We start from the raw sequence: 14123 nt of genomic DNA, 5'->3' as shown, positions 1-14123 counted from the left end.
GGGAGCCATTTCTGGGTCGTTTGCAAAGAAGATAGAGCAGAGATGAGTGCGGCTGTGAGTTTAAATAAAGAATTTTGTGAGGGAAACGATGCGACAGAAAGCGTTTCACAAATGAAGGGACGTGACCCTTATTAATGGCATCGTTTCAAGCGACCGACGCTTCTTTCTAAGTCCCCTTCAATCAGTTGCATTTTAGCAGGCCTGATTTCGGGGCCTGGGGGGCAATGTTTGAGCCCAAAAGTAAGTTTGGCAAAATCCTTTAATGGGTCTGAGCCAGTGGGCCGATACTTGTGGCCCAAAATGGGATTACATGGACTTGGGTCGTGATGCTGTTTATCCCATATCTCATAAGGAGATATCATCATTAATTGCATGAAGATTCGAGCGCTTAGAAGGGCGCGAAGATATATTTGCACTTAATACGTGCGTATCCTACTGCTCGCATCCAGCGATCACGTCTAGGATTCTAAAAGGCAAAATGTTTCTCGGGCCGATACTTGCCTACATTCTAGCGACGATAGAGGCGGATAACATTAATTATCGCTTACGATAGATATCAAAACTATTAAGAGTTTTGATTTGATTCAAGGCCAATAACTGTGGCCTAAAATATAGTATTTCATTCCTATTTGGACAATGAATCTGCAATAGCCTATATATAGAGGCTAAGGACAATACAGAAAGGACCTCTCTCAAATCAATCAATCCCAGCGATTACAAAGCCTCCCCGGAGCAAACCCTCAACCTCGTTGAAACCTGGTGACCGCCCGCCAGTCCTAGTCTCCTCGCGAGCCGACTGTCAGCCTCACCAGTTCAACCCGGCGACCGTACTTCCAGTCCCAGTCTCCCCAGGAGCCGACTGCGAGCACAACCGCCACTGTTACTTCCAGCGAAGCAAGGGTAACGCCCTCGCACCCAGCGAAGCTAAAGTCACGCTTTAGCAAACCCGTGCTTCTCTCAAACTTCCCAGTGATTGCTCTGCTCAGCCTCTCAACGTTGAGTATCGATTTGGTGAACGCAAAGAGACCACAACCAAAGTCCTTACCCGCGTAAGGCAAGAAGTCCTTCTCCGGAAGGCAAGAAAAGAACCCTGTGACGAGGTTGGTGCTCTCCTCGTCCACAGCGCTTGAAGAAGAAGTCAGGTCATGGGACTACCCCAACGACTGCACCCCGCGGTGCTGGCACGCCTGCGCAACCACTCGCCCAAAAGAGACTGTTTGCACACCAGCTGGTTTTGGAGCCAAACAATGTCCATGAATCAATACTGGAGGACGCTCCGATGTTTGAAATGACTCCAGAGAACAAAGAAATCTCAAAGGATTATGAGAGTATGTATGAGTTGATAGAAAGATCTTCCATACACATTGATGATATATACTGTTGCTCAAGGAATCATAGAGCACGATGATATCGAACGACGCTCTGTTGAAAAATGTCAACAAAGAGCGGATTAGCCTAAATGGAAAGAATCAATCCAGGTAGAATTAGATTCTCTGACAAAGAGACAGGTATTTGGTCAGGTAGTGCTAACCCCACCAAGTGTAAAGCCTGTAGGACATAAATGAGTTTTTGTCAGAAAGCTTAATGAGAAGAATGAAGTCCTGAGGTACAAGGCTCGCCTTGTGGCGCAAGGTTTCTCACAACGCCCTGGAATTGACTACGAGGAGACATACTCTCCCGTAATGGACATTATAACGTTCCGCTACTTAGTTAGCCTAGTAATTTTCGAAGGACTGGAAATGCAGCTCATGGATGTGGTTACTGCATATCTCTATGGGGATCTAGATTCAGAGATATATATGAAAAGTGCCTAATGGCCTTACATTACCCAAGTCAAGTGACTCTAAACCACAGAGTGCGTTTGCAATTAAGTTGAAATGCTCACTTTACGGATTGAAACACTCCAGACGGATGTGGTATACCCATCTAAGTGACTACTTGATTGGGAAGGGATATAAGAACGATGAATTATGCCCCTGCGTATTCATAAAGAAAACAAGTTCCGGATTTGCAAATTGTAGTAGTATATGTCATAACTGGTACTCTTGATGAAATAAGAGAAACCGCGAGCTATTTGAAATCCGAATTTGAGATGAAGGATCTTGGGAAAACTCGATTCTATCTAGGTCTTGAACTAGAACATCGAGTTTGTGGAATATTAATCCACCAGTCTGCATATGTCCAAAAGTCAGGCGAAATAACATGGACAAAGCACATCCTGCTAGCACTCCCATGATCGGTCGAAGTTTGGATGCAAGGAAATATCCATTTCGTCCAAAGGAAGATGACGAAAAGGTGTTGGGAGCTGAAATTCCCTATCTAAGTGCAATAGGCGCATTATTGTACTTAGCCTAAATTACTCGACCAGACATTGCATTCTCAGTGAACTTGTTAGCTAGATTTAGCTCAGCGCCAACGCAGCGTCACTGGAATGGTATCAAGAACATTTTCGATACCTAAAAGGAACCATTGACTTGAGACTGTTCTTTCCCTACAGAGAGACAAGAGGGACCACAGATGGAACTGCTATCCCTAAAGGAAATGTTGATGGCGAAAACGCCACTTACTACACTAAAACGCCAAATGACGTTTTGGTCGGTTTTGCTGATGCTGGATACGTATCTGACCCACATATCGTTCCCAAACTGGTTATGTATTTACCAATAGGAACACGGCGATATCTTGGAGATCAACCAAGCAAACCTTTGTGGCTACCTCCTCGAACCACTCAGAGATCATTGTTCTACATGAGGCGGTTCTTGAGTGTGTATGGTTAAGAACTATCATTGCACATATTCGAGGGACTAGTGGTTTGAGTTCTACCACTGAAGAGCCTACTTGCATTTACGAACACAATGCAGCTTGCATCGAACAGATGAAGCTAGGTTATATTAAGGGTGATAACACAAAACACATATCGCCAAAGTTGTCCTACAATCAGCAACAACAGACTCTCCTCAAGATTCAAATGAATCAAGTAAGGTCTGAGGAGAATGTGGCAGATTTGTTCACCAAATCATTGCCTGAGGACACATTTGAGAAACATGTGAAAAGCATAGGAATGCGAAGACTTTCCAAGCTCCCTAGATTAATGTAAGTATCAGGGGGAGGTGTAGACGTCAGGGGGAGTCTAACACACACATGTCATACTCAAATGTAAAAGGTGCGTTGTGCTCTTTTCCTTCGACCAAGGTGTATTTTTGTCCCACAGGGTTTTTATTGTTACTTGGCAAGGTTTTTAGTGAGGCAACAACTCATGCACCATTTCGTCTTTGACTTGGCACAAGGGGGAGTGTTAAAGGAAAAACATATTGTGTGCCTTCGTCAAAGTGATTGACGGAGAGGGAATCAAGCAATTACCGATTAACATCAATCAGCATGGATTACGAACCAATCAGTAGTTAATGTCATCATTGTAATTGTTCTTTCCATTGTAATTCTCTCCCTATATAAAGGGGTTATGAAATGAAATGAGTAGACCAATTTCAATCTCCATTTACTTTTACATGTTTTTTGTTTTTCCTTTTTTGTTGTGGAATTAGGAAGTTATAGAGAGAGATTTTAGGGGAAAATAAATTAAAATTTTATTTTATTATTTTACTTATTACGATTATGTCCTATATTTATTAAAAGATATTTTTAGAAACTCTATGGTTTAAGGATTTAGTCATCTTTTCACGTTCACTCTGACTAACAAAGCCTCTTCTCTTAATATTAATTAATATAGATATAAAATTTTAAATTGTTAAAGTTCATTGTGGAAAATAAATTTGGAGAAACCAACTGCTCGATGGAAAGATTGTAATGTTTTATGGTGGTTGTAAAAAATTCAGTCAATTTGGTTCTCGTTTCAAATTCGATCAACTATGTCAAACTTAGTTACTTTTATAAACTATCACATACTCCAAATGACAACCTTTATCAATTCAAAGAAAATGGGAAAGCTGACTGTTAGATGAGATTATTATAATAAATTATAAGTGTGGTAAAAAATTTAGTCAATTTCACTATATTTTTTAATCCGATTGAATTGGTCAACCGTAGTCATGATATGTAGAATATATATGCATATATTCTATATAGAAGTATGAGAATTTCCACACACACACATATATATAAACACACATCTATTAATCTATATATATATATATATATATATATATATATATGTAAACACACATAAACACACACACACACACACACACACACATATATATATAGATATATAAACACACTCACACACACACACACACACATATATATAAACACACACACACATAGATATATAGATTTTATCCAGAGCGGAGCTCCGCTTTGAAATTAATGTATGAAATTTGAGTTTTCAGTCACTTTTTTGTTGCATATCCACATTTCGACCGTTCAGTTTTTAGGTGCTACTGTATAGATCATCTCTACAAATTTTCAGCCAAATTGATGATCGTTAAGGTATCTAACTCACGTAAACTTATGGACGAACTGAATCTGTCAACATAAACCATACAAGCTTTAAGGCAGTTATCAATGCCTTAACGATCATCAATTTGGCGGAAAATTTGCATAGATGATCTATACACTAGTACCTAAAAACTGAACGGTCGAGATGTGGATATGGGACCAACTCGAACTTCACAAGTTAATTTCAAAGCGGAGATATATATATATATATAAGGGATTGCCTATTTGGAGAACCAAACATAGTAGAAGTCCAGAAGATGTATGGCCCGACTTGCTGCTGCTTGAAAATCAGCTAATTGAACATGGAGCGAAGTGCTTCTTGATGAAAAGATTAAAGTGATCAACCATACTTTCTTGAATCTTGATGAGGTTGAGAAGAATAAATTTTAAACTCAATATTTTATTAGATAAACAATTCAAATGCTACAACTAGTGTTTCGTGTGTCAAACTCACAACTTATGAAGTGAAGAATATGTCACTAGACTAAATGGTACTCGGCCTAAATCATTTTCTTTGGTCTGAATCCCTCAATTCTAAACTCCAAAAAATAAAAGTTAAAATTAAATAATTAAGTGAAAATTACTAAATTGGTGAAAAAAAGAAAAGAAAAGAGGTTTGGTCCACACTAAAATTCAAACCAAGAGCTCCTTATCATGTCCAGAAAAGAAATGACAGCACTGTAATCAGTCCTTGATACATAAGATAGATAGTTGGATTGATATGGCATCATCCACGAGTAGGGGTATAGGCTTATGCCCATCTCCAATCTTCTTCCCACCGAAGCATTATTCCCACTTGTCCCGCCAAACAATCAGAATGGCAACTCCTCCTCCTTATGCGGTGGCTTCTTCAGGCAAAGCTAGTACTACTCTTACAGAGTATGTGGGTGATGGAGGTGTCGGTGTGGGAGATGATCTTGTGCTGCTCTTCCATCACATAGAGTATGCCTGCAAGAGAATCGCTGCTCTTGTGGCCTCTCCTTATAATAATTCAAGCCTTGCCAAACCCATGTCTCTGCCCACTGCTACTGGGTCTGGGTCTGACCGAGATGCACCCAAGCCCCTCGACATTGTTTCGGTCAGTCTTTTGATATTCTTGTCTTTTTTGTTGTTGTTGTTGTTGATTTCATTGCAATGTGCTGTGAAATGTTTTTGATAACCAAGTGGAGTTGGTTAGAATGTTTCTATCGTTCATGCCAAAGTTTCCTGACAACAACTTAGTACATGGGCTTCACATACTTGGTATCTCACTCTAAGCTCAAGGATATATCAGGCTGTCGAATTTGTGTACCAATATGCTGTACTAAAACCAATTTCAAAGCAACACTTGTTTGATAAGTAGTAATCATCTCTACATGCTTGGTTTTGGCATGATAAATTGGGTTGGCAGCCAATGAGAGGAGAAAGCATAGTATTTGGTTGAAAGGAAAAACTGATAAAGTAACAGGGAATGCAAAAATTCGTGATATTTTCTCATTAACAAATTGGAAGCCTTAGAAGAGACATTTATGCATAAGAGGTGAGCTTGATCAAGTTTCACCGAGTTACTAGATAACGAACTCAAAACTAGAGAAGAAGTCACACATGATAGCTGGAAATGGCCATAATCCAACTCATGTTGAGTTAGTACCGTAGCATTCACTTTGACATCTGAATTATTAGCAGCTTCCTGGCGATTAGGTTCTTTGGACTGGCTTGACTGATCCTGAGCTAAACAGCATGGGGTCTATATAGCTTTCGCTGAATGTGAATTAAGTTGCTCTGGTTGAACTTGATAGCAACTCGCTATTGCCAAAATAGCCTAAATTAGATAATGAGGGTCCTTAAACCTGTATCTAAAGAGAGGGTTTCTCTATGCATAAGAGAATTTGGTAAGCAGCAGATTGGTTCCTGCTGGGGAAGGTTGAGTAAAGATGTGCATTATATAGTTGTGAATTTTAGAAATCTTTCTTCTTCACTGTGTTGTGTGGATGGAAAGGAAGAAAAGGATCTTTGAGGAATTTAGATACAAGTAGGTGGGTCAGCTATAGGATAGAATGGGGTTTTGGGCATCGCTTTCTTCAAAGTTGTAGAAATTTTTTTATCATTTCAAGCAATTATTTTTATAATCAATTTGCTTATTAGCTCAGTATATATTTTGTTCCCTGCTTTGTATTTTTGCTTTTTGTTGATAAATGTTTGTTCTCATAAGAAAATAAAATAAATAAAAGTCTTTTGTTTTCACCAGTAGTACGCTTATTTTGGCAATACCTTTTCACTTTCTCTCGGAGGTTCAATCCAATAAGCCTTTATTTGAATGTTTTTCTTTAGGTGTGGTTAATTGAGGAGTGGCTCATTAATGAATAAATAAAAAATGGAGTGAATCTCTAACTTCTCTTGCAGTTACCTTTGTTAGAGATAGGACTTAATTTGATGATTTGAATGTGCAAATATTTCTGAACAAACTTCTATCCCAAGTGACATTGCCAATCAAGGAATTCTTTTTTTTTTTTTTTTTGGTTTACCACTTGATGATAATTCAAACTACAGGCGCTCATTATGGATCAGAAAATTTATTACATATATCTGTAATTGAATGATTTACACTTTTAGAACATGTAACCAAATGAGTCCTCGAGGATTCCAGGCGGTTCAGTAGGGTCAAACGAATCACATTTATTCTTCATCAAGGTTTTGAAGGATTTTAGATTTTTCATCTTGGGGTTGGGTAGAGTTGGAGTAACTTTCGTAGAGGACATAAAAAGATCAAAGCAACTGCTGGGGCTGTAGCACTTACGCTGTCTCCCTTTGTTAGTTCCCATATTGGCTTGCCTTCTTGTCTACAGTAACCTAGATTATCTTTTCAGTAAATGATGAAAAAAGAAGAAACATTTCTGATTGGTTGGACTTTCTTGTGTGCAGAATGAAATCATCTTTTCGTCTCTAAGAAATTCTGGAAAAGTAGCTGTCATGGCTTCAGAAGAAGATGATACTCCAGTTTGGATATCTGATGATGGTCCGTACGTAGTAGTAACAGATCCTCTAGACGGTTCACGTAACATTGAAGCATCCATTCCCACCGGAACAATCTTTGGGATTTATAAACGACTTGCAGAGCTGGATCATCTACCAAAGGAGGAGAAGGCTTTGCTGAATTCACTTCAGGTTGGAACTAGGCTTGTAGCTGCTGGCTATGTTCTTTATTCATCAGCCACAATATTCTGTACCAGCTTTGGTGCAGGAACACATGCATTTACGCTGGATCATTCAACAGGAGATTTCATTCTCACACACCCAAGCTTAACAATTCCTCCTCGCGGTAATACTGAACTTATACTTTGATATAGTATATTTGATTCTATAATTTATATGCTTTTCTGACAGAAAAAAGAAATATTGATTTATTGAGAAGAAACAAAAGAGTGTCTGACCTTGAGGATGACTATTACACTGATGGCATCAAATTATTAATAATATTTTATCAGATTATCTTTCCCTTGGAATAATACGTACCCTGACACAGGTAATAAATCTAACAATGAAATTTATTTTATAAGAGGGGTCTGCAACTCTGCATGTTTCTTTACGAATAGTGATACTGTGAAATGCATCATAGAAGCATTTAGGTTCTAGCACTTATAATGGCTCTTTGTTCTCCAGGACAAATATATTCTGTAAATGATGCTCGATACTTTGACTGGCCTGAAGGGTTAAGGAAGTATATAGACACTGTGAGACAAGGGAAAGGCAGATACCCCAAGAAGTATTCTGCCCGTTATATCTGTTCTTTGGTAGCTGACTTTCATCGAACTCTGCTGTATGGTGGAGTTGCAATGAATCCAAGGGACCATCTACGTCTTGTTTATGAAGCTAACCCTCTTAGCTTCCTAGTGGAGCAAGCTGGGGGTAAGGGTTCTGATGGTAAAAATAGAATTCTTTCAATACAGCCAATCAAGCTGCATCAAAGGCTGCCCCTATTTTTGGGAAGTCTAGAGGACATGGATGAGTTAGAGAGTTATGGAGATGTACAGCAGAAAGTGAACCCGGGATATGAGGTATGAGCAGTCATTAAAAAGCTATTTTGATTCCTGAAACCCCTTATATTGTTTACCATTTCAAACCATATTAGTGACGCTATGCACTATGTTCTCGGCAACTAGATAAACATGAAGAGTTTAGGGGTGAAACATCAGGTCACCTGAATCTGATCATGTAAATAGTGTTAAACTCTGTATGGTGTATGTAATTTCCTGTAATTAGATGCTCCTGTTTTTTATGCAATAAGTGGCAAAATTTTGCCATCTCTTGATACCTGAATAGTAATTATTGATCATCTAATTGAACTGCTTCAGGCCAAAGCTATTGGTGGTGAATATTTGATTTTTAAGCTTGTTTGTTGGTTAACCTTAAGTTACAGCCAGAGATTGTTCAACACTTCAACCTACTCTATCTTGTGTAGTTGCCTTATATTTTGCTAAAGCTCTTGACTTCACTTTTTGGGCGAGAGTTTATTGGCTGAAAAGAAAGCTCTTGAGCTATGTACCAGCTATATTGTCAGAGATGGATGACTAAGATTTGTTCTACCTGTTCTGTATTTTATGTGTGTGTGTCTATATTTTTTTTTAAACAGGTGAGAGACTAGTATTAACGTAATATCAATAAATTGCCAAAGGGTTTCTTAAGTGGCTGGAAACCGACTCCAGAGAACTTGGAAAATAAGCCGAGTGAATAAACCGTTCCTCGTTGAGGTCCTCATCAATCTTCCAAGAGTGCACCTCGAAACCGTTGTTGCTCATGGTGAAGCTCTGAAGTTCTAAATTTTCATTATCGCATTTTCATTATTCCAGAACTTTATATCATATGGAGAACACCAACCCGACTAAAAAACAAAGTACACAAGACCGTTGACCAAAAAGGCTCAAAACGAGAGCAATTCTAGCCTAATCTTAAAATGGATAACATAGAAGCAAGTTGAAGCATGCACTCAATCTTTAATTTGTCTTCAGATATCAGCAATACCTAAAAAGTGCAATGCAACACCTATCCTAACTGCTTGTTTTGTCTCATTTTGGCAGACACAAGCCATAAATAGTTGGTTTGAGCAAGTTCAAAATATAGCATTTAGGAGAACATTTTAATTAGGGTGGATTAATTCAAATTTATGCCTCGATGGTAGCATGGAACCTTGAAATTTAAGGCTCTTATCATATGATATTAAGAGTTGCTGCAACAAACAGCATTGGTTTGAATAACTGTTAATATTTACAAACTTGAGTGCAGTTATGCCTCAATGGCTCTTGCAAACCAAATAGTAATGAAATGTTGATTGTCTGCTACTCATGAAGACTCTACTTTGAGGCCAGGTTCCACCCACTTCCAAACAGAGAGCAGACCAGTTCCATCCCCACTGAAGAATAGCCCCCCAGGTCCTACCTGAATCGCCCCAACTTCTTCTTTTGCAAATAATCTGCCCCTTTCAGCAAATCTAGAGCAGCAAAAATCAGAGAATCAAATTAGTCATAGAGACAAGTGTAATTGATTATCCGCAAGAATTAGAGAATGAACAAATACTCACGACGGCAGTTCGTAGAGCCGAACAGAATTGTCTTTACATGAGCATAACAGGACTGGCTTAGCTTCTGCATCTGCCACTCCAGAAAGACCAAGAAGACCCTGCAACATGATCAAACATGGTCAGTTACCATAACCCCAAAACAATACTCCGTTAAATAAAAAAACATTCCCAACTCATAGCAGAAAACATTTTAAATGACGTCCTGATTATCAAAAATGAACACCAAATTCTATGACAGATTAACTTCCAATTAGAGTGAAGTTGCAGGACGTAAGTTTAATAACAATAACCTAACTGCAACAGAGTCAACTGGTCAGGAATGAAACCAAGAGAAGCCTCACAGAGTCAACAGGTCAGGAAAGAAAACCCAGATCTTTAGACCATAATCAATATAGAAGCAGTTACAGTGAGGAAAATGATGGATAATAACATGGTTGCTCTAACTGATTTCCTAGTCCACAAGTAAACCCTGAGAAAATAATGCTGGAAAAAGGATAAAAAAAATAACATACATGTTCTTGAGTGTGAGTGTATGTTGCTTCCAAGTTGCCTTTCTCAGCCCAGACTTTTATTGTGCAGTCCAATGAGCATGAGATCAAAAATTGACCCCAGTAAATAAGGGACGTCACCACATCAGAATGTGCATTTAGTGTCATAATAGACTGCAGAGTATTAAGGTCCCATGCCTGATACAAAAAGAAGTATTTCTGAATCAGATCACATGAATTTCACTATTTTTTGTACCAAAGATAAAGAGGGAAAATAAAAAATAAATGTGTCACAAACTTACCCTAATAGTATGGTCCACAGAGCCCGAGTAAAGCCTGTCAGCTTCAACTTTTAAGCATACCACAGCACCGGTGTGGCCTTCCAGAGGTGCAGCAAGCTGAAATGGATTATCCTCGGGACCATCTTTCCACACCAATATAACACCTTCCTGCAGTTTTACAAGAAACAGAAAAATGAATTCAAACCAATTCACCATGTATAGAATGGATGAAGACACATCCTAAAACATCCAAAGTGTAATAAGAATGAGATAACTTGCAGAACTGTTGGGCTCTTTACCTGTGTCCCAGCGAAAAGCATTTCATTACCAACCTCCATGGCATGCACTTGCGCAGCAGGTGCACTTAGGCTAAACGCAGCATTTGTCTGAATGTTCCATGCCTGCAGCATCAAGCATAATAGAATTATAATTAAACCGCCCAATCCACACAAAAACAATTGCAGCAAGACAATTAGATGAAAATGCTCAATACCTCAACAACATTTGGGGCACCCGCAAAAACCCATGGACCCTTGCTAAATAAACAACCAGCTTCACAACCAAGATTAATTACACTGCCACAATGACCAGTATGGCAGTCCCAAATTCTGACTGTTCCATCTTTACTGGCTGAATAGAGCTTGCTAGATCCTTCGGGAAGCACAATACCAGTGACCGTCTGTAAACACACATCTCATCATATCACCACAATGATTCAAATACACAAATAAATATGAACAAAAACAGAAGGAAAAGCAAATTTTGCTTTTTGGGGCTTCCATATACCTAAGTATAAAAAATTTGCATTTTGTAAGTTTTGTTCTTTATATGCATATTTTGGATGTCATTAGAAATAATGCAAAGTATAAGATAAGACGATAAAACACAACGTAATAGCGAAAATAACTTATTCATCCTTTTCTAATTTTTCGAAGGAACAGAGAAGAAAGCAGATCTGAAAATACATATTTCCACAATTGCAAGTACCTTCTTGTGGTCTTGGAGTTTTGCCAACATGGAGAACCCATCTCCACAGAACCAAGAATGCAGGTATGGGCATCTATCTCCTTTCATACATTTTCCATTAGCCCAGAAATTGCAGACCTTTTCTAGGGGCTTCAGAATGGCATTATTTTTCTGGGTAGCAATGCTTTTCTGGGTAGGGATGCTTTGCTGAGTAACGATGCTTTTCTGGGTGGCAATGCTTTGCTTGTTAGCCAGGCTTTGCTGGCTAGGCATGCTCTTCTGCGTAACAATGCTCTTCTGAGTAGCCATGCTTTGCAGGCCAGGCATTCTCTTCGGAGTAGCCACAGTCTGCTGCGTAACAATGCTCTCTATGTTTTTATCCCTTCTGGTAATAGTCTCCTCCTTGGTCCAAACCAAAGCTCGCGGGTTTGTCAGTGGAGTTGGTGCTACAACGTGGGAGAACCTACACTCTATCCTGGTGCATTTTCCTTGCTGGAAGAACTTGCAGACAGCTCCTCCTCCTGGTCCTGGTCGAGAATACACCGATATATCTGACCTATTCGCCGGCCTCTTTACCGCCTTAAAGGCCATGCTATAACCAACAATTTAGAAAAACAATAAGAGAAATCACTGAGAGACCAAATTCCGAGATCACCCGGACAGAAAAGCTATACATCATCACAGCCCTTGATATCATCATACTGCTGATGAGAGTGCCACAGATTCTGATTTCCTACATCCATTCATCTTCAAACCCTAACAGTATATGAAATCTTGACTTGGACAAAACCCTCGATTTCAAGTTCCTCAAATCCTTTGAACGTAATACGCAAAGTTTTCGAAGTACCGAAGGATCGGAATATCTAAAGCAAAATAAAAGTGAGCCTAAAATTGAAACCCTAAACAAGGAGCCTGAGCCCAAGCCAGGATCAGATAAAGCCTCCATCCTTTTGATAACGGCGATCGGATCTTGGGGTAGAAAAGGAACGAAACCCTAAAAGTGCAGAGAGGCAAGCAAACCTGAGAGAACGAATCGATAGCCGACAGCTTTGAGTTTTGAAGCGATTTCGAAATCGTCGAACAGTTTTGTCTGCGAATTATTGAGGCGCCTCGAGCTTTATACAGTTGTTGTTGGAGTCTGCCTTCTCTGCAAGATTCCAGTTATCGGCGGTTTGGAATTGCTTCGTTTTTAAAAAAAATTAATTTTTATTCAAAATTTTAGATTTTATTATATTTGGTAAATAAATAAAAAGTATCTTTAATTGAAAATTATAGGTCACTGGCAGTAGATTTTAGAAGCAGTCTGGAGGTTGCTTTTAGAAGCTGTTGTGAATCAAAACACGCTCTGCAGTTGTTTTATGTACTTACAGTACTTTTAAAAATATTATTTACCAAACACTAAATTGTTTTAATTTACAGTTGATTATTCTCACAACACAGCAGCAGCAGTTTTTTTAAAAAGTCACAGCAATCCCAAACTAGCCTTTAGTTAAATAACTTTTTTTTGGTTTTCAATCAAATAGTTAAATAACTTAATTATACCAAAATTAGTTAAATAACTTAATTATAACCTAAAAAAAAAACCTTAATGGTTGTAATTATTCCCAATCTAGTTACTTTTCAACCAAAAGTCCCTTCTCTCATAGTGCTGCCTGGAATGACGGTACGGGTACGCGATACATCAGGACGCCTACTATAGGATATTCTAATTTTAATTAAAAGTAAATTACATATAATAAAATATAAGGACTAAATTCAGTTTACTGCTCTAACTTTAGGACAAACATCATGTTAGTCCCTAAATTTTTTTTTTTAATCATGATCGTCCCTACAGTTCATATTTTTATTATCCGCGTCCAAAATTTGAAATTGGCTCGAATCATGATGTCATATATGTCAGAACCACATTTGGTGGCTAAGCCCTCAGTTTGGACGAAATGTCCAAATTGCCCCTTGTTATTATTTTCCCTCCTCCATTACAGTCTCGATTAGGCGACCCGAAAGCAAAAACCTAATTCCTAAACACTCTCTCTCTCTCTCTCTCTCTCTCTCTCACATCTTCAACCTCTCGAAACCCAGATTAAAGTGCCCATATCATGATATTTGTGGATTAGAAATCCATTGCGAAGGTATACGACATGGCTAGGGGGGAGGGTGATGACTAGATTGGAAAATGGAGCCGAGGATATTCCCAATTATGATGAGTTAGGGTTTTTTACGGTGAAAATTAAAATTTTTGCTATCCATTACAGTGGTTTACTGTTTAGGGATTTCGATTTTTGGTCACTGGGTTTTAAAATTTAGGGTTTGGAAGCTTTCGATTTATTGGGTTTTAGTTTATTAAAGGGTTTTCATAGATATGATTTGGAAGCTTTTGAT

General features: G+C 38.6%; 2 protein-coding genes across 3 annotated transcripts; one reads left to right on the top strand and one right to left on the bottom strand.

The window, feature by feature from the left end:
* The first annotated feature begins 5109 nt into the window (after positions 1-5109).
* On the top strand, positions 5110-8791 carry LOC112174816 (fructose-1,6-bisphosphatase, chloroplastic). Its single transcript, XM_024312628.2, has 3 exons — positions 5110-5533; positions 7357-7753; positions 8095-8791. Exons 1-3 carry the CDS (start codon positions 5177-5179, stop codon positions 8493-8495), a joined length of 1155 nt encoding a protein of 384 aa, XP_024168396.1. The 5' UTR covers positions 5110-5176; the 3' UTR covers positions 8496-8791.
* An 816-nt stretch (positions 8792-9607) lies between these two features.
* LOC112173823 (zinc finger CCCH domain-containing protein 48) lies at positions 9608-12908 on the bottom strand. 2 transcript variants are annotated; one of them, XM_024311506.2, is made up of 8 exons: positions 12765-12908; positions 11766-12336; positions 11272-11457; positions 11078-11179; positions 10800-10946; positions 10522-10695; positions 10010-10107; positions 9608-9919 (listed from the first exon to the last, which is right to left on the bottom strand). In XM_024311506.2, exons 2-8 carry the CDS (start codon positions 12333-12335, stop codon positions 9772-9774), a joined length of 1425 nt encoding a protein of 474 aa, XP_024167274.1. In that variant the 5' UTR covers position 12336; positions 12765-12908; the 3' UTR covers positions 9608-9771. The 2 variants fall into 2 exon arrangements, with proteins under 2 accessions (XP_024167274.1, XP_024167275.1); XM_024311507.2 differs by having other exon boundaries at positions 11766-12907.
* Positions 12909-14123: the final 1215 nt, after the last annotated feature.

This window comes from Rosa chinensis, chromosome 6, assembly GCF_002994745.2.
Source record: "Rosa chinensis cultivar Old Blush chromosome 6, RchiOBHm-V2, whole genome shotgun sequence".
Classification (NCBI taxonomy): Eukaryota; Viridiplantae; Streptophyta; class Magnoliopsida; order Rosales; family Rosaceae; genus Rosa; species Rosa chinensis.
Note: the sequence above shows the minus strand (reverse complement) of the source record. Positions and strands in the feature narration are given on the sequence as shown.

Coding starts and splice junctions, on each gene's coding strand:
- LOC112174816 (XM_024312628.2), top strand. CDS start 5,177: ATGGCATCATCCACGAGTAGGGGTATAGGCTTATGCCCATCTCCAATC. Junction 5,534..7,356: donor AGCCCCTCGACATTGTTTCG/GTCAGTCTTTTG, acceptor TCTTGTGTGCAG/AATGAAATCATCTTTTCGTC. Junction 7,754..8,094: donor CTTAACAATTCCTCCTCGCG/GTAATACTGAAC, acceptor TTTGTTCTCCAG/GACAAATATATTCTGTAAAT.
- LOC112173823 (XM_024311506.2), bottom strand. CDS start 12,335: ATGGCCTTTAAGGCGGTAAAGAGGCCGGCGAATAGGTCAGATATATCG. Junction 11,458..11,765: donor AACTCCAAGACCACAAGAAG/GTACTTGCAATT, acceptor GTGTGTTTACAG/ACGGTCACTGGTATTGTGCT. Junction 9,920..10,009: donor CGGCTCTACGAACTGCCGTC/GTGAGTATTTGT, acceptor TTGCTGCTCTAG/ATTTGCTGAAAGGGGCAGAT.